At 50.1% G+C, this 26,297-nt stretch overlaps 1 protein-coding gene and 1 pseudogene across 1 annotated transcript in view; one reads left to right on the top strand and one right to left on the bottom strand.

Moving 5' to 3' along the window:
* Positions 1 to 24,833, top strand: part of FAM167A (family with sequence similarity 167 member A) — a 93,965-nt gene extending 69,132 nt beyond the window's left edge. Inside the window, exons 3-4 of the mRNA XM_050801125.1 lie at positions 1,412 to 2,190; positions 21,693 to 24,833. Of these exons, the coding sequence (XP_050657082.1) occupies positions 1,810 to 2,190; positions 21,693 to 21,956 (645 nt within the window). The 5' untranslated portion in view covers positions 1,412 to 1,809 and the 3' untranslated portion in view covers positions 21,957 to 24,833. The remainder of the gene's footprint in view (positions 1 to 1,411; positions 2,191 to 21,692) is intronic.
* On the bottom strand, positions 7,826 to 8,887 carry LOC126961114 (uncharacterized protein FAM167A-AS1-like; annotated as a pseudogene).
* Positions 24,834 to 26,297: the final 1,464 nt, after the last annotated feature.

Here is a 26,297-nt window from a genome sequence, read left to right as displayed (position 1 = left end):
AAGTTCTGCTCTTCCTTCTTGAGTATCTGCATGCCATGTCAGAGAGGAATCCCAGGACACCCCAAGGTGGTCTTGCTCACTGTTCAGCTTTTGCCACCCTCATCTTAGTTCTTTTCCCTTCTATCCTCACCTCCCTTCTGCCCAGTTCCCCTCACTCCAAACAAGTAACTATGGCTATGGCTACTCCATTCTTTTTTTTTTGGCCGGGATGTTTTTAGTCCTTTACAAGTCAGTAACAATCCCTCTTTCTTTCTCCTTTTTCACCCCAAGGGTGGCCTACTCTCCAGGCTGCTGAGAATCTTACTTTTCTTCATTTAAGCTTTATCTTGAACATCCTTCCATATCAAGTCATTCTTTTTTATAGCTGCATGTCCCCCAGCACAGATTTTTTTTTTTTTTAAAACACACCCTGAAAGTCCAGGGCTTACCGCTTGGGTCCAAATCAAATTATCTTCTACTCTGATTCACCCATCTCTGCTGCCTGCCCCATGGACGTCGGGCCACAGAGTCTGGAGGCTGTGGTCTCTTCTTACTGGGAGTTAGGTCTCCACCCTATGTCCGATGTTAACGTAGGAGCCTTGGCTTGTGCCTCCTCTCTGGAGATGAGGAGGCCAAACCAGATCCCGTAGCTGAAGGTCCTTACCAGACAGGTGCTGCCATGCGGGCACTTAGGTGAGCACAAGAAGCCTCGTTCTAGAACAGTGAGTCCCAGCCTGCTCGCTGAGCCATCCAGCCCAGACGCCACCGCCTTCTTCCCTCCACAGCTGCAGGCTTATTTGCTTCTGTCTCTGAAGAGGTGAGGTAAGGTGTTGTTCTTGGAGGAAGAAGCTAGGAGTGTGGAGTAAGACCTGGATGTAGAAACTGCTGCTGGAGGACAGGGGCTGTGGTGGGTGGAGGTGGTGAGGGGGCAGTGGCACCTGGACGGAGCAGACACACCTGAGCCTGCATGGGGTGTGGTTGCCCTGCTGGCTGGCACTGAGGACCCTCCGGCAGTTGCCACATAGAAGAGAGACCTGTGCCCTCAGATTCAGACAGCCTGAGCTTGTCCCCCCAGTTTCTTGCTGGGAGATCTCTGTGAGTCATTTAACTTCGAGGAGATGTGGGTTCCTCGTGTGTGAAATGGGAATAAAAACAAATCCCTGCAGACTTGCTGGGGGCATTAAATGAGATAGTAGAGGCGGAGTCGTTTTTATAAATGGTAAAAACACTGTACAATTTATCAGTTGGTCATTAACTTCTGTGCATTGAATTAAGGCATTGAAATGACCTCACTTCCGTTTCAGACTAGCCATGAGAAGCGCAGTCACTAGTTCACTCTGAGCCTCAGTTTCCCCTCCTGTGGAGTGGACGTGCCTGCCTCTGAGTGGCAGGGCAGGGATCGGGACTGATGCGGTTCTCATCCCTCCCACAGGGTCTCCAGCCACCTGCCCTTCCCGAGAGGAGAGAGCTCTGGGCCTTCTTCCTGCCAGTCTGGTCTTCGAGTGCCTTCAGGACAGATAGACCTTGGCACAGGCTGTCCTGAGATTCCTGCGATGCCTGTCTGTTCCTGCCTTCTGTGGAGCATGGCACCCACAGGATTCCAGGACAGATCGTAGACCCGAGCCTCCAGGAGGGTGCCCTGTGCTGCTCACTGCACAGTCCCTCTCAGCTCCCCTGCCACCCAGCCTCCAAGGCCGGCTCCCATCCCGGAAATGCCCTCGGGCACCTGGATGAGGCCATCCCAGAGCGGGACCCAACTGTGCCACCCACCAACCCTCCCCCTGTGTCCCCCGCCCGCTCGCATGTCCTGCTGCCAGGGCAGACTGTAGAATGTCTGTGCCCCAGATCCACGTGGAAGAAGTGGGTGCAGAAGAGGGGGCAGGAGCAGCCGCACCACCCGATGACCACCTCCGGAGCCTGAAGGCCCTCACCGAGAAACTGAGGCTGGAGACCCGCAGGCCCTCCTACCTGGAATGGCAGGCCAGGCTGGAGGAGCAGACCTGGCCCTTCCCGAGGCCGGCTGCGGAGCCACAGGCGAGCTTGGAGGAGGGGGAGCATGGGGGGCAGGAGCCCTTGCTCCCGCTGAGAGAACCCGGGCAGCACGCCCCTCCTGCCAGGAGTGCCAGCCGGGGCACCACACCCCTGTCCACTGGCAAGCTGGAAGGCTTTCAGAGCATCGATGAAGCTATAGCCTGGCTCAGGAAGGAACTGGTGAGTGGCTGCCCCCGAGAATCCCTGGAAAAGAGAAGATGCCACTGTCTGTCTGTCTGTCTCTCTTTCTCCGTCTGTCTATGTCTGTCTCCCCACCCCCACCATGTATTTCCTCCCCTCTCTACCCATCAAGTGCACATCTGGAATGTTCCCATGAGTTGAGGGCAGGCCTCATTTGTATGTGGTTGGGGGGACCCAGGTGTCATCAGCCCCTAATTGCAGACACTAATGGAGGAAGCAGGTGTTTTCTGGGAGAACTTGAACCCATGTTAAGGTGTCCCCCTCTCCCCCCAACACTGCTCCCAGTACTGGAGTCTCAAACACTTCTCCCTGGACTGTGAAGGGGGCTCCTGGGGTGTGACTGCCCCTCCCTCTGCGCTGGAACCTCCCCACCCTGCTGTCCACCCCAGCTGCCTGCCACTCCGGGGACCACCCATTCTGCAGATGGGCGGCCTCTCCCTGTGCTGGGCGCTGGCTGGGTGGCTCCATGAGGCACAGTGGCTGGGGTGTGGCTGTGCGGGGCACTCCTGTAAGGAGCTGGCTCGGCGTGGAATGTGCTCCAGTGGTAAGGAGTGGGGGAGCCATCCAGAGCCTTCGGGATGGGTCCTGCCTGGGGAGAAGCTCGGTGAGGAGGCTCAGAGGAGTTGGCTCAGAAGTCAGGGCGGGCCCCGGTGCGAGCGAAAGGCACATTGTGTTTGAGCTGGGACCGCAGCAGTCACTTTCCTGCCCATAGGCAAAGCAGATTTCCAATAGGAGCATCTTTTGTGCATGGTGACTCAGCCTGAGAACAGGGTGGGGGTGCAGAGCTGGGTGCCCTGTCCCCTCCCACCCCCCAGGGGAGAATCACCTGTGTCTGGCATGACAGCCTCTCAGCAGTACCAGACATGAAGCTAACCCTCCCCCAGCTCTCAAGCCCTGCCTCATCCCATCCCCTGAGGCCCAGGTGACACCTTCGAGTCAGGCCACTCTGGCCACAGGTGAGCCGGCCATCAGGGGCAGCTGCCTTCCAGAGCCTGCAGGGTAGGCTGAGGCCTGCTTGGTTTGTTTTGCAGAATCCTGAAAACTAAATCCCCATGAGACCTGGAATGCCTCAGGGGCTGAGAAAATTCACTGGGGTTTGGAGTGGGGCGGGGCTCAGGGACACAGGGATCTGATTGATTAATTGGAAACCTGTTTGGGTTTTAACACTAGATGCCTAAAGTGCTTCTCAGAATACACCATTCTGTTATGTCCGTCTCTAGTAATGAGATGGTGCACATGCTGTCGGCTTCGGAGAAGATGAGGCACCTGCGGATTTGAGCCACATCTCTGGGGTGCTCTGTCACCCCCGGTGCTCTTGGTGGGAGGTATAAGAGGTGAGGGAAGATGGACAGTGCCCCAGGACAGACCACTCACAGCCCCCAGCTGCTCTTTGAATGGCTGAGGCTAACCCGCTTTGATTTGCTTTCTTAAGGAGGAACAAAAAACATTCCTGTTCATCAAAGATACAATTTGTTGGTTTCAAGTTCATTTGAGATTTTATTGCTTGTGGGAGCTGAGGCTTTTACTTTTTAAGGAAGTTAGCATTCCGCATAGCACCCAGTAGGATGGAGCTTCCTAGAACTTGTCCTGCTCATCATCCTTTAGTCCCCTCACTCTGGCTGTGTATTAGAACCACCTGGGGAGCTTTTAGGACTCCCAGAGCCTAGGCCACACCGAAGACCAATCCAGTGAATGTCTGGGGGTAATAACCACACATTTGATTTTTAAAGCTCCTGCGTGCTTCTAATGTGCAGCCTGGGCCTTGAATCTACAAGTCATGCTCACATCTCCTGCCAGGCCTGTGAGCCAAGCAGCATGAGGTGCCCTGCCCAGTGTGCTGGCCAAGCGAGGAGGGTGGCCCAGGGTGAGGCGCAACCATGGGTGATGTGTAGAGCCAGTCTCCATAGGCCAACAGCAGAGCAGAAATTATCAGGACTAATCTGACTACCAAAGACTGTCATACATAGGGTAAAGGGAATATTAGCATTATTAAAAATGCTTTATATTTGCACTGTTTCCACTCCTCTAGCCACTTCCCTGTGCCACCAAGGGTGCGTCCTGTGTGCCAGGCAGTTTGCAGGCATTACTCACCTCTTCTAATTGTCGGATGACCTTCCCGACACCCCTACTTTTCCAGAAGAGGAAACAGGTTCAGAGAAGAATGCAGTCATACGTGAGAAAGTTGAAATTTAAACCCTGGCCCATTTGGTCGCATTGCTATTGCTCTGCTCAGCCACCATATGACATGGCATCCTCCACAGGCAATCGATTTTACTGTTTGATTCCTAAAATGTAAATCACAAAAATGTCAGCAGGCAACAGAATGCATGGGGGCAGGGGCAGAGAGAGAAACAGGATTGAATGAGTTCCAGCCTCATTCTGTGATCTCCGATTCTTACAACAAAACTGCGTGATTGCCCTCACTGTTTCCATTTTATGGATGAATAAACTGAGGTCCACAGAAGTCAGGTGACTTGATTAGGATGACATGATGAGCGAGCGACAGAGCTGGGGCTGGAACTCATACAGAGTAGAGAGCGATGGGGAGAGAGGTAGCAGGTGAGGCTGGTGAGGTGGTCCAACACAGAAGGTTCCATTGAGCATGCGCAAAGAGCAGCGACCAAGGAGATGCTCCAGAAACCATACTGGTTGCAGGATAGAGAATCTCTCGGAGCATTGACTCCCAAACTCTAACGTGCCTGTAGGTCACTGGGGCTCTTGTGCAGATGAAGATTCTGGTCCCTTTGGTTGGGAACGGAGCCTGTGCTTTCAAATTTCCAACAAGCTCTAAGTTGAAACTATTCTGCTAATGCCTGGGCCACACTTAGAGTATCAGGGAATGAAAGGAGGGCAAGACCAGGGCCAGGGGATCAATAACGAACCTCAGAGGACAGACCCAGGGATCCCCAAAAGGGAGCTCTCTGAGCCCTGTCTCTGTCATAGCTACCCATGTGGCTTGGGGCTCCATCGGTGAATGGGCCTCAGTGAACGAACTCACAGCATCGCACTCTGAGTGGTCCAAGAACCACACTCGTTCAGAAGATTGCAACTCTGAGGCCCAAAGCAGACACAGACTGGCAGACCAGACACAGACTGGCAGGCAGGCAGAGTGGACGTGCAGTTCCGCCTGCTGCCAGGATTAGACAGCAACTTGCAAAACCCTTTGATTGGATTGAAAACTGAGAGTTCAACGTTTGAGAACAAACACATTCTGCTCTATTTAAGTCTCAGTCAAAACGTTAAGCTTAATGCCATGGTTTCCCTCATTCATCGTCTTCACTCATTGAAGGCACCTTTAAAAATTAACCTGTTCTTTAACTCAGAAAAAGTGATTTGCATAACCTTTTTTGTTGTATTTTAAGCCCAGAAGCAGGTTTTCTCTACGCCTGGGCAAGCCCTTCCTACAGATTTGTTAGGCTCAAGGGCAAATGTGTTGTTTGTTCTCACGTGGCCAAGGAAATTGATTGGAAATCTGCAATTCCCTTAGTCGTGTGGATATTTTCCATAACTCAATGGGAGTTTTGACCACAGGAGAAGGCAGTCTCTAACCTGTCCTCTGACCACCTAGCAGCTGTCCCAGGAGGCAGTGGTCAATGTCACCCCATCCAGAGGCAGGCAGTGCTGGGTCTGGAAGCATCGTCTTAGTCTGCTCCTGCCTCCTGCAAGACCAGCTAAAAGGCAGAATGACTCCCTGACCGTGGCTGATTTCTGAGGCTGGGAAGGATCCTAACAGCTCTCAGGGGTCAGCTCTCCCTCTCAGCTTTCAAGGAAATGACTGTCACTCCTGACGCCCCCCAGGGACCGGCAAGTAGATCAGATTTTCCTTCAGGCTAATGTGTTCGGGATACAAGGCTGGTGGAGATCCCCCAAGCCTCTTAGAGCGACTCCCAGCTAAGACGGCCTGACCTTGGGCTCCCTGGGTGGAGTTGGAGATGTGTGGCTCTCTGGCTGTGGCAGGCAGGCCTGCGGCCACCTGACTCCTCCAGGTAAGGCCCAGTCTCTCCGCTTCTGGGACACTGGCTCAAGGGAGTTGCCATTGTGCAGCTGCAGTTCTAGGCTGCTCAGGTCACCAGAAGGTCACAGCCCCCAGCTTTCACCTTCCAGGCAGCCAAGTAGCCTGGTTGGGAGTTGGGGGAGGGCATTGCTTCAGGAAGCAGGGGAGCTAGAAAGAGCATGACCTGGAGCTGTGGGATTTTCTCCTCTCTAGCTGAGTCGGGAATTTAGAGCATTCGCACACGCCTCTGCCCGGGCTTGGGTCCATCAGCCAACTCCCTGGGATGGAGCCCTGGGCACTCAGCACAGGGGAGCAGGGACCTTCCTTTCTGTTTTCTCTCTTCAGTCACACCCACAGGTTCCCCTTGCCAACCTGGAAGACAGAGAAAAAGGGCAATAAAGTCTTCTGCATGGTTTATGCAGTGCCAGAATGAAGACCAAAACATTCTGGCTTCCTGATGGGCAGTTTGCAGTGAGAAGCCCGGGGTGCCAACTGATATTTTTCTTTGAGTTTCACACAGTGTGTGATCCCTGCAGACACCCTCCTCCTGCCGCCCCCCCTCCCCCACCCGGGCACCAAGAAGTTGTTTATGGCTGTTAGAAAAAGGGAGGAGAACCTTGACAAGTTTTCATCACTTAGGGCCTGTCACTTAGGTCACAGGAGGCCTGTGACCTAAACTCAGCTGGCCCCCCGTGGCCACCGCTTGGCTTCGAGGGGGCCGCCCTTTCCCGGTTAACCCTCTGTTGCCCGTGCTGCGTGCTTGGTATGCAAAAGAGTGGTATGTCCAGGGACAGCCTCTGAGGCTGGTGTCATCCATGTGTGCTAAGCAGTACGGCCAAATGGCAGGTCATTCTCACCAAGCATCTTTTGATGGGAAATGGGCGATGCAGCCAGGTTGATACCCCCCATCTAGGGAGACTTCCATATACACTATCCTTCGGGAAGGCTTGGAAGTATTTGCTATTCCCATCTTACAGAGGAAAGACCGAGGCTCAGAAAGATTATAGAACTGAGGGACAGAAAGTTTAAAGTGACTTGGCCAAGGTCATATGCAAGGATGTGGCTAAGCCACGACACAGACACACATCACTTGGCTCTGGATCCAGATCTCTTTCCTTTGTTCTAGGCACATCAGATGTCCAAGTCAGGAGGCCCTGAGCTGCCAGAAAGCCTGTGTTTCAACCCTTCAGAATAGGATACTTGCAAAAGGTCACACAGGAGGTTGCTAGCAATGCCTCGTAACCATTTAGCAGGGGCTGGGCAGCTGTACTGTTTCAGGATGAAGATAGCAAGTTGCTCAGAGCCATCAGCAAGGCACTGGCTGAGCGGGGATTTGGTTCACAAGAGAATTTCTAGTCCCAGCCTCTGTTCACCCGAGGCTCAGTCTTCTCTGCATAGCCCGGGGCTTTCAGCCTGTCTGGCAGCAGCCCTGCAGGAGGAAGATTCCTGTTCTATTCATCTGGGCAGATGTGGCCTTTCGGGAGTTACTAAAGAATTTATAAACAAAAGAACCAGCAAAGGAAATACACCATAACTTGATGATTGTTATTTCTGAGTGGTAATATTTCAAAATTCCTAAAATAGGAATATATCATGTATCATCAAGGGGAAAAGAGAATATTAAAAGAGCAAAGAAACAAAAGCGCCAGCGCCAGGCTCTTCTCTCCCTTGCCAATGTCCTCGGTGTGCATTCTTCACCTTGTACTCTACAGATTTTTATTAAGGCATAGAATCTCCTAGAATTAAAAAAATAAGGACTTCAGTCTCCCAACATTCCTGTTGGATGTGAGAGCTGATGAGGCGGGACTGCTGGCCAGGGAGCTGCAGCTGACCCCAACTGGGAGGTCCTGCCCGCTCTCCCTTTCCTGGCTGTCTTGCAGGGTCAAGGAGAAGGGAGTTGGAGGATCCCCACGGCAGCACCTCACTGGAATAGCAGCTCAATAGCACTGCAGTAGCGATCCCGGGGCTGTGAGAGGCAGGCGGGAGTCTTTTCATCCAGCCCCATGTCCATTCAGCAGCCGCCTGGCTTCCACGCTGGGGTGGGGTGAGGCCAAGGTGGATGGGTCAGGGTTCCTGTCTTTGTGGAGTTTCCCTTCCAAGGAGAAGACAGGCGCATAAACACAGCGGCACAGTGTGACAAAAGTTTCAATAGAGATGCAGTAAGTTGAGTTCTGAGATGATCTGGTGAGCTGAGGGCCGTGCTGAGTGGATGATGAAATTAACCAAAGGGAAATATGCAAATTCCTCACTTGCTCGGCAGCCAGATCCATGCCTGTCCATGTAATTGCATTAAGTTTCTTATTTCCCATTCACGTTTCTTCTATAATAATATACCCAATTCCTCTGATGGGCACCCTCCCCATTATAACAGCACACCACGATATGGGGTAGGGACTACGGGGTGAGGCAATCAGAGCGTTTGCTAAAAGTGCAGATCCCTCCCAGCCCTCCATGGAAATTCAGATTCCATAAACCTGGGGAGGTGTTGAGGTTTTAACAAGTACCTGCAAGTGATTCTCATGCAACTGGCTCATTAACTGGTCAAGAGTGCTGTGGAAAAAGCATACTATTTGTAATTAGATTCAACTTCAAGTCAGATTCTACCATATCCTAGTTGTGTGACTTTAGGTAAACCAATTAACCAAGCCTTCTTGGCTTTGTGGTTGTAAAATGAGGATAATAAATCCCTACCTGGCAGCTCTTTGAGCAGGGAGGAGGGGAATGAGCAGCATTAGGGCACTGAGCAGTTGCTGGGGCCCTGGGATGGTTGGATGCTGTGTTACACAGGTTTATACACACGCCTCACATCATTCAACAGCCACAGCAATCTTTCTGGGTAGGCACGATTACTATCCCCATTTCACAGATGAGAAAACTGAGGTTAAAAATCTTGCCCAAGATCAACCAGCAGATCAGGAATTTGAACTCAGATCTGCCTGACCTCAAAGCCCTGCAGTGGGTCTGGATTCACCCACAATGTTGTAGGAAACTGTGAGGCCCCTGGCAGCTGAAGCCCAAAGCATGTTCTTCCCAAGAAAACAGGCACCCGAGTAATGGAGTATGAAGTGACTTTGGAGAACAAAACAGCCTCAAACTAGCCTGGAGGGTGGGGCAGAAAATAGATTTGCTTCACTTCCCTTTGGAGGTGCAGGCAGGAATCTATAGCAACTGCAGGTGCCTGGGAGCCCTAATTACTCCCACAGGGCCCCACTCCAGCAGTTCATGTCCTGCCCTCAGCTCTCCCTCCCTCGAGGTCAGCAGCCTGCTGACACCTTCCTCACTGGTTCTCGCTCAGCATCAGATGTGAAGCTTCCGCTACATCTGTTTCCAAACCAGGGGATAGAGAACCCGAGAAAAGCCTAGAAATCCCACCAACTGCGCCCCAGGGTCTTCTGAGGGCTCTCAGGTGACCCCAGGGCACTTAGGCCCTCTGTTTCCATAGGACAGTTGGCACCTTGGCTAAAGCTTCCAGTTTCATGTGATGAAGCTCCAGTTCCTGCCTACAGATGGGGGAGGTCTTCCTGCAGGTGAAGTTGAGAAGGCCACGCAGGGGAGCTCCTGTCAGAGCAAGAAGGCGGCCCCTGCTAGGGATGTCTTCTCTCCCTCCACCCACTGGCCCAGAGACCCCCAGCAGCGCGGCCGAGCGCACAGAGGTGAGGGGGCCAGGCCTTCCTGCAGGTCTTGCCAGGGTCCCACCAGGAACAGCCGTGACTGGGCCATGCTCACAGCCTGGCGGGAGCAGCCGTCCTGGGACTGGCTGCTTGGCCTCACGGGGGCCCCCACTTGCTCTCCAGAGGAGTGGCAGGGAAGTTGAGGAAGGCCTTGGTCCCTAGTGGCGGGTCTGTCCCTCCTCATGTGCAAGCTAAGGACACCCCTGAGCAGGAGGGTACCCCCCGTATCTCCAGTCTGAAGTGCTTTGGCATTACCGGCCCTCTGACGTTGGCAACACTTGGTGATAGAGACGATAACACAGCCCTACCCAACCACGGAACATGCTTGGTGACGTGCGACGGGCAGTACAGTCATCAGAGATAAGGGAGCACTCAGTAAAGGCAGGTGAAGCTTGGGCTGGGGACCCGCGCTGAGCCAGGCCGTGAGTAGCAAAAAAGGTTCCCGCAGGGACCCTACAGCCAGGAGGTGGGGCAAGCGCCACGTGGGAAGTGAAAACGTAATTGAACGGTTTGCTGTGTGGTTCTGTGTATGAAAACGGGATACAGTGGAACTAGTAATTCTGGAACTCAATGTCCTCTTCTAAATGTGTGTATATGGGCTTATTTGATTCTCATAAGTGATCAGTAGTGTGCCCATTTAATTATTGTCAATCATTATCAATAAGTGGGTACTATTATGCTCATTTAGCAGATGAGGAAATTGAGACTTAGGTGTGGCGTGGCTCGCCCAGGATGGCGTCACCAGCGAGTTGTGGAGAAGGACTTTGAACCAGGGGCTGCTCCTCTGTCCTTTCTACTGGCTGCCTCTCCATAGGCCTGGGGGCAGCGGGAGATCCCAGAGGGTAGTGGTCAGCCCGGGTAGCAGAGGGAGGAGTGATTTCTCTAGGACTGTCCCAGTCATGGAGACAGGTACTGGGTAATGGAGTGTGGAAAATCAAGACTTGGCTCTGGGAAAATTTAAGTAATGGAATGATTCATTGATTCATTCATCTAACAAATGGCTTTTGAGCACCAGAGCAGACCCCAGGCACTGTGGTGGCCCCTGGAAAACACAGTCTCTGTAAAAAGTGAAACCGATGCCCACACGTAGGTGCCATGTGGAGGCTGCATGGAGGGGCAGTGGCAGGAGGCGCCCATGGGGCTGTCATCCCCTCTGCAGGAAGGGGGACAAAGGCTGAGCTGGTCCTGAAGGGTGACAGGTGGAGAAGGGACCACAGAGGAGGGGACAGAGCCCAGTGTGGCTGCCCTGCGGGGGCAAGGGCATCAGGGTGGGAGAGAGGAGGCTGGAGAGGTGAAGCGAACAGGAGGGTCCCATGATACCTTGAAAGGTTTGAAGAAGCGAGGAGACCTGCCCATCAGCCTCTTGAGTGGAGACAGATTGAGTGAGGGGGAGGCAGGCAGAGAGGAGTCCCAGATGCTGGGAGCTGAGGTGCAGGGGACCCAGGTGCAGGGGTGGGTGCCAGTGACACTGATCTGGGCCTATCATCACCCAGCCAGCAGCAGTCACATCTCTCCTGCTCTCTCTCGGGCACATAATGCCTTCCTTGGGTGTACAGCTTCCAGAACCCCCTCACTTCCAAGATGCAATCTGATGGGAGGGGAGGGAGGCGATCACCATCCTGTGTCTGTGAAGGGCACATGCCGCCTGTCCAGAGTCCCTCATGTCATCAGAGGCTGCGCTAGGCCTGGAACCCAGAGCCCCTAGCGGCAGATCACGGGCTCTTCAGAATGCACCGCTGTCCTTCCCAAAAGCGAGCCTCACCCCGGAAGGTGTAGTTTGGCGCACACCTTCCAAGTTTGAAAAATCAAAGGCCTCATCACAGGGATAGAGCTTGGCTCTTGCTGTGGAGTCCTCGGCAGGGCCCGAAGAGCCTCCTGCTCTCTGCCCAGCTCTGGGGCTGTAGTCTCTCCCTCCCAGTAGACTCATGATTCCCCAGGGGGCACAGGAGCCCCTGGCAGGGAGGATCCCTGGAGGACTGGCTCAGATGGAGTCGTCTTGCTGTCTCCTTCCTGCATGCTGAGTCAGCCCAGTGACAGGAGCCATTGCACCTGTCCCCCTCCCACCCACAGCCCCTGGCCAGGGCCCCGAAAGAGAACCCAGGACCAGCCGGGCTCAGAGTCCCTGCCCTGCAGGCCCCAGGCTGCAGAGCGTGTGTGCGGCCTCCACTCGCCAGGAGAGTCAGCTCTAGCTCCCTCCCGCTGGGCTACAGCCTCCCAGAATAGAGACCTCTGCGAAACAAGCTCCAGCCTTCCCCTGGAAATCAATTCACAAGACCAGCCTGGTTCCTAGGGGTGTTTGCGTTTCTTTCTTCACATTTCCCTGGAACCTCCGGTTGCCCTTCAGTGGCGCACTTGAAGGGCACTCCTGCTTTCTTTCCTGCCAGCGTTAATCTGGCTCTTTCTCAGGGACCAAACCTGACATCATGTAATACAATTTTACCCAGGCTTCTAAGTGGATTCTCCTACACAACACTGATGAAAATAATAAGGCAGACCTGCAGGTGAAGTTAAATAAGATAAGGAAAGTGATTACACAAAGTGTTTCCAGGGTTCAAGAACTGTAAGTCTCATTCCCAAATCGTGGGACAGTGGAACATGTTCTGGGCCCGCACATACAGCTGGCAAAAACAGCCTGGATTTTACACGCAGCCTCTTTTCAGCATGCATCAGAGACTAATTATAGCTATTAGGCTGGGATAGGAGAGATAAGAGCCCGAGACGAAGGGACCAGACAAAATGCCCTTCGCCACCTTGGGTTTCTGTCTGTTGCCCACTTCTGGGCTAATTACCATGCTGTCCAGGACAGCACTCTCTCGCCTCTGGCTGGCCCCTGTGCACTGGGATTTCTCTCAAGCCAGCTTTAAAGATGCATCCAGAAATCTCTGCCCCAAACGTGCTTTCAGATTTGCTGCCATCACAGCCCTTATTTCACCAAACTAAAAGAACAGAGGATTCCATAAGCCAAAGTGCACACAGCCACATTCTTCAGAGAATGGAAGCATTAGATGGCAGAAGAAAGGCAAATTATTAATAGGGCTTCAGGTAAGACTTTTGTTGGAAAGGGGAGGATCTGTCTGGCGGTCTGTGCATTGCCTTTATTTTAGGAAGCAGAAACCGTGGTGGGTTAAAGGTAATGCCTTCATAGAGTTGCTCCTTGTGCTCCCAATGGTCTGACGATTACATGTCTTTTTTTATTTTTTATTTATTTTATTTATCATACTTTAAGTTCGGGATTACATGTGCAGAATGTGCAGGTTTGTTACATAGGTATACACATGCCATGGTGGTTTGTTGCATCCATCAACCCGTCACCTACATTAGGTATTTCTCCTAATGCTATCCCTCCCCTAGCCCCCTACCCTCCAACAGGCCCTGGTGTGTGATGTTCCCCTCCCTGTCCATATGTTCTTGTTGTTCAACTCCCACTTATGAGTGAGAACATGTGGTGTTTGGTTTTCTGATCTTGTGATAGTTGGTTGAGAATGATGGTTTCCAGCTTCATCCAAGTCCCTGCAAAGGACATGAACTCATCCTTTTTTTATGGCTGCATAGTATTCCATGGTATATATGTGCCACATTTTCTTAATCCAGTCTATCATTGATGGATATTTGGGTTGGTTCCAAGTCTTTGCTATTGTGAATAGTGCCACAATGAACATACGTGTGCATGTGTCTTTATCATACAATGATTTATAATCCTTTGGGTATATACCCAGTAATGGGATGGCTGGGTCAAATGGTATTTCCAGTTCTAGATCCTTGAGGAATCACCATACTGTCTTCTACAATGATTGAACTAATTTGCACTCCCAACAGTGTAAAAGCGTTCCTATTTCTCCACATCCTGTCCAGCGTCTGTTGTTTCCTGACTTTTTAATGATCGCCATTCTAACTGGTGTGAGGTGGTATCTCCTTGTGGTTTTGATTTGCATTTCTCTAATGGCCAGTGATGATGAGCATTTTTCATGTGTCCATTGGCTGCATAAATGTCTTCTTTTCAGAAGTGTCTGCTCATATCGTTTGCCCTTTTTTTTGATGGGGTTGTTTGGTTTTTTCTTGTAAATTTGTTTAAGTTCTTTGTAGATTCTGGATATTAGCCCTTTGTCAGATGGATAGATTGCAAAAATGTTCTCCCATTCTGTAGGTTGCCTCTTCGCTCTGATGATAGTACCTGTCCTTTTTTAAAATTTTAATTCCTAAAATCTTTGGGTGGTTTTAGACCCATAGACATCAGTCCCTGGGATCAGAGAAAGTATTCGAGCAGATCTCATTGGCGACTAAGAATAAAAGTATTTGCTTCCCTTGAATATGAAGAAATCACTCAGTGTCTTAGACCAAGCAAGTGAACACAGATCAGCCAGGGGATGTTGAGTAAGGTCGCAAATTCCACTCAAATGTTGCCTTTCCCAAATGCATATCCTACAGTACAGCCTTTGCCAGGGACAGCATGAAACCTACACTGGGAGTTGAGTCACCCCAGCCAGCATCTCGGGCCTTTGGCAAACAACAAAATACTCTTTTTTTTTTTTTTTTTTTTTTTTTTTGCCAATTGGTCCAATACCCTCCTTCTGTGACCTCCATCTCCAGTCACCCCACAGAGAGGCCCTTCTACCTCCCAGACTACTCTTCAGGGTCTCGTCAGCTTCCAGTGCCACTCGGGCTAGAGACAGCACCACTGAGACCACCCTCCAACTGTCCAGGCTGGGCCCCCATTCCCCAGCGCCTGCAGCCACGCTTGCTACAGGCAGGCTGATCAGCCATCTCTGTTTGCCCAGGACTAAGGAGGCTCCCTGGATGCAGGAGTCTCAGTGCTAGAACCAGGTAGGTCCTGGGCAAACTGGGTTGAACTGATCAGTCTAAATTTGCAGACTCTACTGTTGTTTTTTCAAATGGTGGTAAACTATGCATAATATAACATGTACCATTTTAACAATTTTATACGTACAGTTCACTAAGTATATTCACATTGCTGTGCAGCCGTCACCACCATCCATCTCCAGAACTTCATCCTCCCAAATGGAAACTCTGTGCTCACTAAACACTAACTCCCCATCCCCTCTCCCTAGCCCCTGGCACCACTGTCCTGCTTTCCATCACTATGCACTGGACCACGCTCGGAACCTCTTCTAAGTGGAATCCTACGGTATTTGGCCTTTAGTGTCTGGCTGATTCACTTAGCATAATGTCCTCAAGCTTCATCCATATTACAGCACGTGCCAGATTGTCTTCCTTTTCAAGGCTGAATAATATTCCACTTTACAGATAGACCACATTGCATGGATCCATTCATCCGTGGAGGGCACTGGGTTGGTTCTGCCTATTCACGATTGTGAACATGGATGTACAAATGCTGGTTCTAGCTTTTGCCTTCTTTTGTTTGGGGTGTGTACCTGGAGTGGCATTGCCAGGTCATATGGTAATTCTGTTTAACTTTCCAGGACCCGCCATGCTGTTTCCCACACCTTTCCTACGGCTTTTTTTATTCCACCCAGCTCCAAGGTAGGAGTCAGCTCTTCTGACTCCCCAGGAAAATCCCCAGGTCCAGAGAGACCCCCCAGCAAACCACTGGCTTGATGCATTGGACTTTAATATGACCTGAATGTCCTCAGCTGACCTTCCCCTTGCATTTTTCCTCTCTGGGCCCTTCTTCCAGGGCCTCCTTGCCCGTCTCCTCCAGCCCCCTTGCCACACCCTCCCCTCACCAAGTAAAGCTTGGAAGTAAGGAAATCTCTGTCCTCTTCCAGAGCCATTTAATTACTGTCTTTAGTGACTTAATCCTGCCCTCGGGGCTTTGCCTTCTACCTTGAGAAACAACTGGCTCGCTGTCTCTTTTTTAATTGGTCTTTAAAATGTTTTCAAAAAGACTTTATTGAGATAAACTTTACATACCATACAATTCACCCGTTTGAAGTGTGCAATTCAGTGGTTTTTCGTGTTTTCAGAGTTGTGCAACCATCATCACGTATAATTTTAGAACATTTCAACACTTCACCGAGGTGCGGTGGCTCACATCTTAATGAGCATTCTTGTCTGCCTCAAAAAACCAAACATCTGTAGCACAGATCACAAGCACAGCTGTTTCAAAGGGGCCACGTGTGGCTGCCGCCCGTCACTTCTTCCAACCCTGGTGGGGACACCCTGTCACCACAGTGCTCTGACAGCCCCCGACCAATGACATCTCTTCCCTTTCAACAAGTTCTGTGCCCTAATTATGGGGTTGCTGGGATTACAGGCTGCATCTCTGAGAATTCAGCAAGTGCTTTTGTTCTCAGACAGACACCAGGCCATGCTGGGAGCGGGGACTGGAAATCGGCACATCCTACGGTAGAGCCTTTGCCAGGGACGGCATGAAACCCACACTGAGAGTTGAGCCACCTTGGCCAGCTTCTCAGGCTCTTTAATGAGGGCTTAAAACTGGGAGGTCCTCGCCGGGTTCCATGTTCTGTGCCATGGCCTGGAGAGAAAGGACTTAAGTGATGGAGCACCTCTCCTTTGATTTGGCCAGCATGGTTCATATTTTCTGGCATGCTATTTGTTGTCGAATTTCATTCTCATTGTCCTTGGAAGAGGTGAGAAGAGGCCTTATCTCTTTTCTACAGATGAGGACACAGAAGTTCCAGGTGGCAGTGAGTGAGGAGTGGAGCTCAGCTTGAACCTGGGTTCTAACCCAGGGCTGTGGATGTCCCCTTTCTGCCACCCCTGGGCCCAGCTCACCCTCTGAGCAGACAAGAGCCCCGGAGAGTCCTCCCGCTCTGGGTACTGATGGGCCCAAGTATGGTCCAGATGCCACCATTCATAGGCTGGCTGACCCTGAGCAGTTCCTTAACTTCGCTGAGACAGTTTCCTTGTCTGTAAGACAGACTGAAATCATACCTGCCATCTAGAGTTGTGGGAAAACACAATGGAACAATCTGTGTCGAACGTGTGCGGCCACAGCCAGGGCTGTGTTGTCATCCCCGCCTCCAAGGGGCCCCTTGGCAGAGCTTGAAGGGAAAACAGGAGGAGGGACTCCAGCCCCCGCTCAGACCTGCTCTCCTGAACTGGCACAGCCCTCTGTGCCTTCCCTGGCAACCGCCATCCTACCGACTAACTCCACACAGGACCAGCAAAGACATATGTTCATTGCAAATCTCTAAAAAGATTAATTTATAAAAAGCTTCTTAGTCATCAGAAACCAGAGGCCGTTATGCTAAGCGAAATAAGCCAGTCATAAAGGACGAATACCGTGTGATTCTACTTCTGTGAGGTTCTTAGAGTAGTCATATTTATACAGACAGAAAGTAGAAGGGTGGGTGCCAGGGGCTGGAGGAGGGGGATGATGGGGAGTTAGTGTTTGATGGGTGCAGTTTCTGTTTGGAAAGATGAAAAGAGCTCTGGAGATGGATGGAGGTTGCGCAATAACGTGAGTGTACTTAATCGCCACCAAGCTGTACACTTAAAAATGGTTAAGATGATAACTTCTATGTTGTATGGATTTTATCACAACTAGAAAAAAATTCTGGAAACAAATTAAGCCTCTTAGTCCTGCACACTTTGCTCAGATTTCTTCAGAGGCTGTGGGAACTCGTGTGGATTTGGTTCAATTACAGCACAGTGACCTCTTAATCGGGGCTCAAGTTAGTGTTTAAGGTGCAAAGTCACCTTTGCAAAATGCCTGTGTGGCCCAGGGATCAGCCAAGCGTGGGCCCAGCACAGCCAGAGCTCCCACAGCCCGGGAACAAACCCTGTTCTTTGGGGCAGGAGAGGGATTTGTTGATTTGTGTGCAGAGGTCCCAACACAGTGTATATTGTGAGCATCTAAATGTTAGAACCCACAGTGCATCCTAGCGAGATGCTCACACTATGAGACGCCCTTAGAACCAAAGCCCACTGAGGAAGTTGCGATTCCCAGCCCCCTCCTCGTGTTCTCTCAGGGCCCAAGCAGGGAGACTGGCTGGAATCGCCATCCCTATTGAAGCTGCAGCTTGCTTTCTCTTTTCACCCTTACACAGAATTGAATGCATCTGCACAGCAGGGGCGTGCAAGGCAACGCCATCCAGGCGGCCTTTGTCCAGTCCATGGAAACTGACACAGGCCTTACCGTCAGCCCTTTTTCTAGCTGCCTCTGATGGGTCTTAAAGCCTAGATTGTTCTCTGACCTTTGACCAGAACTGTCAGCCACAGAAAAACAGCCCCTTCCTTCCTGCTGCCCCACAGAGATGTGTCCACCACAGCCTGCATCTCACAGTCTTAGACACCTGGCCACACCCCAAATTCCCCGACTTTAAAGGATCTTTTCACACCAAAGATGCAATTCCTGGGGCCATAGCTCAAATCTAAGGCACAGGGTTCCTAGTTTTTCAAAAAGATCTATTGTCAAATTACAGAACACTCCAAAGAGAAGTGACAGATGACTGTATTTAGGCAATGGGTGTTCGCAGACAGTATCCTTCAGGCAGGTTTGACCCCCATCTCCTTCAGAAGGGTTTAGGTAGCACCTAGCTCAGTTCCAGGCTCAGTTAGGGACACCATAAAAAAAAATGACCAGCCACCCTATCATCATTAATTGGTGCTATTCTAGATCAATAGAATTTAATTGGCAGTAAATTTGAGTTTATTCAATCCTTGAGGTCCAAGGATTGAAAAGTAAACTAATGAATGTGGCTATGAACTTTAATCCCAATTTTGCCATCAGATACCTTGCTGACTCCCAAGTAAGACTTTCTATCTTGATTTTTCTCATATCTGAAAACAGGAGAAAAGAGATCTGTACAAGTGCATAAAAAATGAGAGAAAGAGAAAAAAAGAACATAGAGATGCTCGCTGGCAAGGTCACTTCATTTTTCTACCCTGCAATGTGCTCTATTATAAACCTAACAGGGAGAAAGTGAGAACATTGCCTTCATTTGCATAACTGCAGGGCATCTCAGGGCTCATTTTTCTAAATCGGTTTGGCTCCAGGCACTAGGTAAATGGCACTGCCGAGCACGTCGAGCACGTCGCAGAAATACTAAAACAATAACCACTTACAAGTACAGACAGAGGAAATAGTGAGAAGGATTCAGATCTCGAGTCAAGTAGGAGCAGTTGGCAACCTGTCTCAGTGACAAAGTGTTCTTACAGAAGGTGCTCTGCACTAAGCCAGTCCCTTTGTACCATGTCACAACTGAGAAGCCAGCCCTCTGAGCTCCAGCTAGCATCCTGACTGGTAAAATACGGACCCAGACTGTCCTGCTGGTACCTCAGGAGTGGCTGTGAGGCCCATCAGGCTTAAACATGTGGATGGTGTGAGAGGAAAATACATCTCAGGACTCCAAAATCACTAAGCCAAAGGGAAAAGTCACGCTGGGAGCTGCATCAGGCAAAGCTGCCTCCCATTTTATTTCTAAATAAGATAGCTGCAAAGATAAAACCTACATACCTCCCTCACAAATGACCCACAAGGAACTTCCCTGTTGGGCCCCCAGATCTGTACCCTAAAGCAGTTCTGTTGAATTTCACCCTGGCAAAGGAAATTGACAGCTGATCTTCTCAGGTGTGAGACAAAGGCCAGAACTCGGTCATCCCTCTGCTCACCTGAGACGAATGAATATCTGATTGCTTCACGTGCCCTGTGTTTATGTTATCTTCTATAAAAATGCAGATTCCGTGAGCCAGACTAAGGCATAAGTGACTTTTCCTCTACTCTAAACACACAGGTAAATTGTGTATTCGGTGGATCAAAGACTGATCAACCAAAGGCTGATCAAAGACCCAAAAGGATGCAATCATTTGTCTCTTATCTACCTACATCTTTAAAAAATTTATTCCTCTTCCCCCAATATTCACTCCTTCCCCTTTAAATATTAAGGCCCTCAAAATCATCTTTGAGGAAAGTTATAGACCTGCCTCCCAGGCATGCGTCCTTAACCTTGGCAAAATAAACTTTCTAAATTGTTGATACCTGTCTCAGACACTTTTGGTTTACAGTGGGTTTGGGAAACTGGGAGTGTGAAGCCAGGTGAGAAATTATTATCACATCTCTTTGTTAACAGAAAAAACTCTGTACAAAAGAGGTCTATTCTGAGCCAATGTAAGTGACCAGGGGCCAGGGAACAGTCTCATGAGGTCCTGAGAAAGCTTGCCCTAGGTGGTCCAGTTACAGTTTGCTTTTACACATTTTAGAGAGACAGGAGTTACAAGCAAAGACATAAATCAATACACAGACGGTATACATTGGTTCAGCCTAAACAGGTGGGATATCTTGAAGGTGCTTGGAGGGTGGGGGAGCTTACAGGTCTTAAGTAGATTCAAAGATATTTTTATTGGCAGTTGATTGAAAGAGTTAAGTTTTGTCTAAAGACTTGAAGTCCGTAGAAAGAAATGCTTAAGACAAGGGAGGGTTGTGGAGGCCCAGGTTCTTCTTATGTAGATGAAGCCTCCAGGTAGAAGCCTTTAGAGAAAATAGATGGTAAAAGTCTCTTTTCAGACCTTAAAATTGCCAGACTCTCATTTAATCTCTCCTAGATCTTGGAAAGGCCTAGAAAGGGAAGTCTTGATTGTATTAATGGAAATGCCCTACGGATGTAAATATCTCCCACAAGAGATGGCTTTGCAGGGCCATTTCAAACTATGTCAAAGAAATATATTTTGGGGTAAAATATTTGTATTTTCTTCAGGGTTTGCTATCTGTTATGTGATGCTATACCAGAGGCAGGAATTTGGTATCTTATTGCCACAAAGAGTCTGTTTTGTCAGTCTTAGGATATCTGTTTCAATGTTAATGCCGATCTGCTGTGCCTAAACTCCAAAAGCAAGGTGGGTATAACGAAGCATGTCTGAACTCCATCCCATCACTGCTGGGAAATCAGTTTTCAGGTTTCTCTGGGGTCCTCTTGATTAAGAGGGGGGCTTGTTCAGTCAGTTGTGGGGGCTTAGGATTTTATTTTTTGTTTACACGTCAGTAGGAAACATCAAGTCAGTAAAAATATTAGGAACCTTCTACAAGGTCACTAAGCACTCAGCTGGCTCCATACACCATACTGCAGCTCGTCCTTGAGCAGCAGCAGAACTTAATTGTCAGTCATTTGGGTTCTGGAGTCCAGCTGTCCAGTTTCCTCAGCCCAGCTCAGCTGTGGATGAGCTTTGTGAGCTGACACAGCTAATTCCCTGGCTGTGCCTCTCCGTCCTCCTCTATAAGCTGCAGGTGATGATGGTGACGTCACTTCACAGGTTGTAGTGATGGTTAACTGTTGCATGTTAATAGATCCAAAGGGCTTAGAACTGTTTCATAATAAAACATCCAGTACCTAGGAACCAATTTTTGTTTGGCTGTTTCAAAGCTTTACTAAGAAATATTTCAGGCATTCTAAAATGTTTAAAGAGTAATGTAACAACATGACACTCCCCAGCGTAAGAAAGAAAACATGGCCATCACAGTCAAAACCCCCATATACCTTTCCCAATCACAGTCCCTCCTTCCCACCTAGAGGCAACCATGCTCCAGAATTTGATAGCTGTCACCCTATGCTTTCCTTTATACTCTTCATCTGAATGCAACTCTAAACAATGAGAAGGCACTGGAAGTATCCTCAAGCCAGGACTAATATGCATGTCTTTCAGAAAGATTTAGATATAGCAACTAGCCTAGCACAAAGTATTGTTTTGCAAGTACACCTTCATTTGTCACCTTGCTTTCTGTGTCTTTTCACCTCCCTGAGCAGGGAAAGTGCTCGTATTTCTAGACGGACCAATTAATGATCTAAGACATTAGTCAGGGCCCTGCTTAACCAGTCTGTGCCTGTCAGGGACTCTGGAGCCACTCTCTGCTGACCCTGCCTGCTCCCCCTCCCTTCCAGACAGAGATGCGGCTTCAGGACCAGCAGCTGGCCAGACAGCTCATGCGCCTGCGCAGCGACATCAACAAGCTGAAAATCGAGCACACCTGCCGCCTCCACAGGAGGATGCTCAACGACGCCACCTACGAGCTGGAGGAGCGGGACGAGCTGGCCGATCTCTTCTGCGACTCCCCTCTTGCCTCCTCCTTCAGCCTCTCCACTCCACTCAAGCTTATTGGTGTGACCAAGATGAACATCAACTCTCGGAGGTTCTCTCTCTGCTGAGGAGCCCTCAGACTGGGCAGAGGGGCTGGAGCGGAGGGCTTGGGCTGGAGGGTGTTGGAGGAAGCTGAGGCCAAGTTACTCCAGTGGGTCTCCCAGAGGCAGGGGTCCCTGGGACTGGTGACTCAAGGGCCCCAGGACCTATTCAGTGGTGCTCTCCCAGGGGCCCTGCGTGTGGGTGCCAGTGTCTCTGTGACTGGCTCTTGCTTAATACCCAAAGAGCTCTGCAGAAGGGCCGCTCCAACCAGATGTTAAATGAGACCTGGGTTCCCACCATAATCCATCCCTCCATGGTCACGTTCCTGTTTCCTGGAATCACTGGTGCTATGAACTGGGATTCCCAAAGGGAGGCTACCCCACAAAGCTATCGTTCTTGCAGAAGGCTCTCCCGCAAGGGCCTTGGGGAAATTAGATGTGTCACATGTGCCTGTCTCACGTGCTGTTGCTGTCCTCTAAGTATCGTCTCAAATTCACCCTAAGTACATGACTCAGCAACATTGACAGGGACCTACTAGGAAAGGAAAATCGAAAGGCATGACAAATGGGCACTTGGAGATGCAGCCCCAATGGCTGGCAGCCAGTCTCTGGTGAGCCTGAGGCCCAGGCTGCTGTCAGTCTCCCACCCTGGCACTACGAGGCTGTGTAAATTGTAAATTCTGGCGTGTGCTGGGACATGTGATGGGGGCACTAGCGTAGCTTGGGTGCAACAAGCACAGATGTCCCCGTTGTCTCCCCTGGCCACATGCATCTCCAAAGAGCCTCTTCACTGCCACCCACACCCCAGGGTGACAGCCTAGGAGACCACTGGTGACTGAACCAGGCAGGTCCTGAATGCATTTCCCATAACTGAATTCTCCTGGAGGGGCGTGACCGGCGCCTCCTGGTGGATTCTGGTGGTGTCACCTTACTGCCCTCTCCGGAAAGACAATCGAGGGAGCCCAGAGGCCCATCCTGAGCCTCCTGTTAGATTTTGTGCCTGACCTAAACAACTAGTTTTCATCCAATAAGACTGTTACTGATGTGTTGTTCACTTGTTAATAACTAAGTTTTGTCCAAGCCACTTGTGTAGGTCAACTACAGTGTGTAGGATTTGATTTTAAGAGTTTATCCCTCACAACAGGCTTAAGGATCAGCAAGTTAAGACACCAGCAGGTTAGGGAGGTCAACCTGGGGTCATACCTCGGCCAGACTGGTAGAATCCTAAGATCAGAAGTGTTTCTGACCTTTGACGTCATCTAGTCGAGTCCTCTCATTAGTAAAGGAGCAAAGTGAAACCTGGGGGAGAAGGACTTCCCTCAGGTTGCACAGCTGTTTAGGCTGTAGAATATTGATGTGAAACCATTGTTGATAATGCCTAGTAGATCACATGTCAATGAACTTGAACCCCAAAGATGGTCTTGATGCTTTGCCAAACCCGCACACTGCCAACCCCTCTACTCTCCACCTCAGCCCCCACCACATCTCCCAGAGTATTGCAATTCAGAACATTTGGGTCAATGTGGAGCCAGGCATGGACAGTGGCCCCACAGGGCATGTGTCAGTAATCACTGTCCCATGGTCTACGCACGGCGTCTGGCTGCTGTGTCTACTGTGACTTCTTCCTGTGTAATCTCAGTGGGGCCCGTGTCCACCCACGCATCATGACCCACATAGGGGACAGGTTCCTTTTCTTTTGTGGGCTGAGAGTAGGACAATGCAAATGAAGGATCTCTAGTAGACAGAAAAGAACTTGATCTCTTTTTTATAATTTCAAAGAGCCAGAAGTTCTATGCTTCCTTCAAAGTAGGTAGAACAACACAGCCGAGATCTATTGTCTGCCGTGCTCCGTGCAATGAAGTCTGCAGGCCTGAGGACCATGCACTGCTGTCCTTCCTCAGAGCTCGGCACAAACACTGCCAAGTCCTGAAGAGGCATTCCTTTCCTGCCAGCCTCCTTCCAGATGAGCCCTTGAGGTCTCGGGCTGACCTACACACACACACACCCACTCACATGACAGAGAACACACCGTAAACATCCTTGAGCCCATGCAGGAAAGCCCATCCCATATTCTGAAAAAAATGCCAAATTAGGTTTTTCTTTCTTTTAGAGATCAGTCATTACAGTAACTGAAACCATTGGGTTCAACTAAAACGGAAAGATTTAGTTGAATATAGTCAATCCAATTAAGTTGGATGCAACTGAGTGATTTAGTTGCTCGGGTAACCCAGTGTTTGCTTGCTTTCTTCATTCTCTGGGAGGAAACTAAGATCAGACACATGTTTGGGGATAGGTTAAATGTCTGAGCTATTTTGCTCAGCTTATCCTAAGAGAACTTTATTATGGGATGAGGAGGTGACCCCAGATGAGAAGTGGAGGGGACAGCGATGTTTTCTAAGCATCGGCCAGTGTTGGCTGGCTTCCTTACTTTCCACAGTGAACACAACGAACCACATTCATTCAGCTTTGTGAAGTCCCTGCTCTCCGTGGGTCTCTGAGTCAGCAGCAACATTGGCCTAACCTCCGTCCCATCCTCCTGGCTCACCACATGTGTACAGTGCTGTTTGTAGTTGTACTCATTATCCATCCATCTCTCTGCATCCCCAAGCATCCCCGGGCATAAAACGTGAAGTCTCCACCAACGCTGCTGTGTGTGGTTGTGTCTGATGCCTTCAGGGGCTCAGTAGCCATCGCAGAGGCCTGGAGGGCCTGGGCAGGCTTGACAATGCCTGACCGAGTCCAAGACCCACTCCCTGTAGCAATACCAAGTGCTATTACATAATCGATGGACAATTTATACTTTTATTTTTTATGATTATTTGTTTCTATATTGCTGTTAGAAAAAGTGAAATAAAAATACTTCAATAGAAGATACCCATATAAAAAAAAAAAAGGAGAGAAAAATGCTTGTCCTTTTAGCTTTTCCGTGTTATAGCACACACAGGGCCAAGCACTTAAAGAAAGGAAGGATGGATGGATGGATGGATGGATGGATGGATGGATGGATGGATGGATGGACGGACAGATGGGTGGATGGACAACAGATGGAAGGAAGGAAGGGAGGGAGGGAGGGAGGGAGGAAAGGATTTTTGCAACCAGATGGAGGCATGGGATGAAAGAAAGGATTCACCCAAATCACCCTTCTTCCTTTCTTGTGTCTTCCCTTGAGGAAGCTACTTGGTGGTTATTACCATCAGGAGTTCCACAGGCGAGCTGATGTAGAGTTAAAAAATGCAGTCTTTATTCTTGAATTTGACTGAAGCCAGAGCCAAAGTAAACCTACTCTCCTCCAGTGGCCTTTTCCAAAGGTGATCATATTGCCTGAAATTTTTTCAGCCACTTAAAGCACCTCTTAAACCTCAAAATCGAGCATGCATGAAAATCACCTGGGCTGCTGTCACAAATGCATATTCCCCGGAGAAGTACTGGGTTCCAGCCCCAGGGATTCTGGCTGTGTCGCTCCAGGCTTCACAAACGCCCCAGGTGATGAACACAAGTGGTCCAAAGACACTTTGAGAAACCTTTGGAAGACAAAGCAGGCAAGGGAAGGCACTATTTTTCATTGATCCCATCTCTGTGTTCTCAGCAAAGGCCTATGTCAGAGGGTCAAAGCAGGTGTCAATAATCCCGTTTTGTAGAAGGAACAACTGAACAACAACTGCAGATCTCTGTCTGTTCCTCGAGATGATATCCCCTGCCTACACCAAGAGGAGTGCCTGTGATGTCCCTTTCCACACACAGCACACAGGATAAGCTGCCGGGGGGAGCATGGGCTGTGAGGTGGGTGGGGAGTGGGTACTTGGGAATCTGCCATCCGCCCTGACCATGTGGTTCAAAGGGCATTCAAGAAGCCAGGGCCTTTCCACCCTGCCAGTGGGACCACACACGCACTTTTTCAGCCCAGAGGGAAGAGAATGTGACATCCAAACAAATCCAGCCATTATTAGTGCCACGGAGAAGATAAAATGTGAGACAGCGCCCCGTGTGGCGGGGGATGCTTTTCCCAGATGGTCAAAGCTTCCTGGAGAAGAGCTATTCGGGCAGCAGCGGCAATTGTGCAGAGGTCAGGAAAAACAGTGCTCCAGGAAGGAAAAGACAGTCTCAGGCCCCGAGGTCTGCAGAGGGAGGCCAGCGCAGCAGGCGGCTGCCAAGGCTGGTGGGGGCTCTCCAGCCTGGTAGGGCAGAGTCAGGAGCTGGGATTGTATTTGAGTGGTGTAGGAAGTTTTCTGGGGTTTTTGAATGATATGTGATGTGACTTAAACTTTCATAAGATCGAAGTAGAAAGTACTGCTGTGTAGAGAGTAAGTGGGGAGGAGGGGCAGAAGTGGAGCCCAGAGGGCAGTTAGGGGCACGGGCAGTGGACGTGAG

This window comes from Macaca thibetana, chromosome 8 (genome assembly GCF_024542745.1).
Source record: "Macaca thibetana thibetana isolate TM-01 chromosome 8, ASM2454274v1, whole genome shotgun sequence".
In the NCBI taxonomy this organism is placed as follows: Eukaryota; Metazoa; Chordata; class Mammalia; order Primates; family Cercopithecidae; genus Macaca; species Macaca thibetana.
Note: the sequence above shows the minus strand (reverse complement) of the source record. Positions and strands in the feature narration are given on the sequence as shown.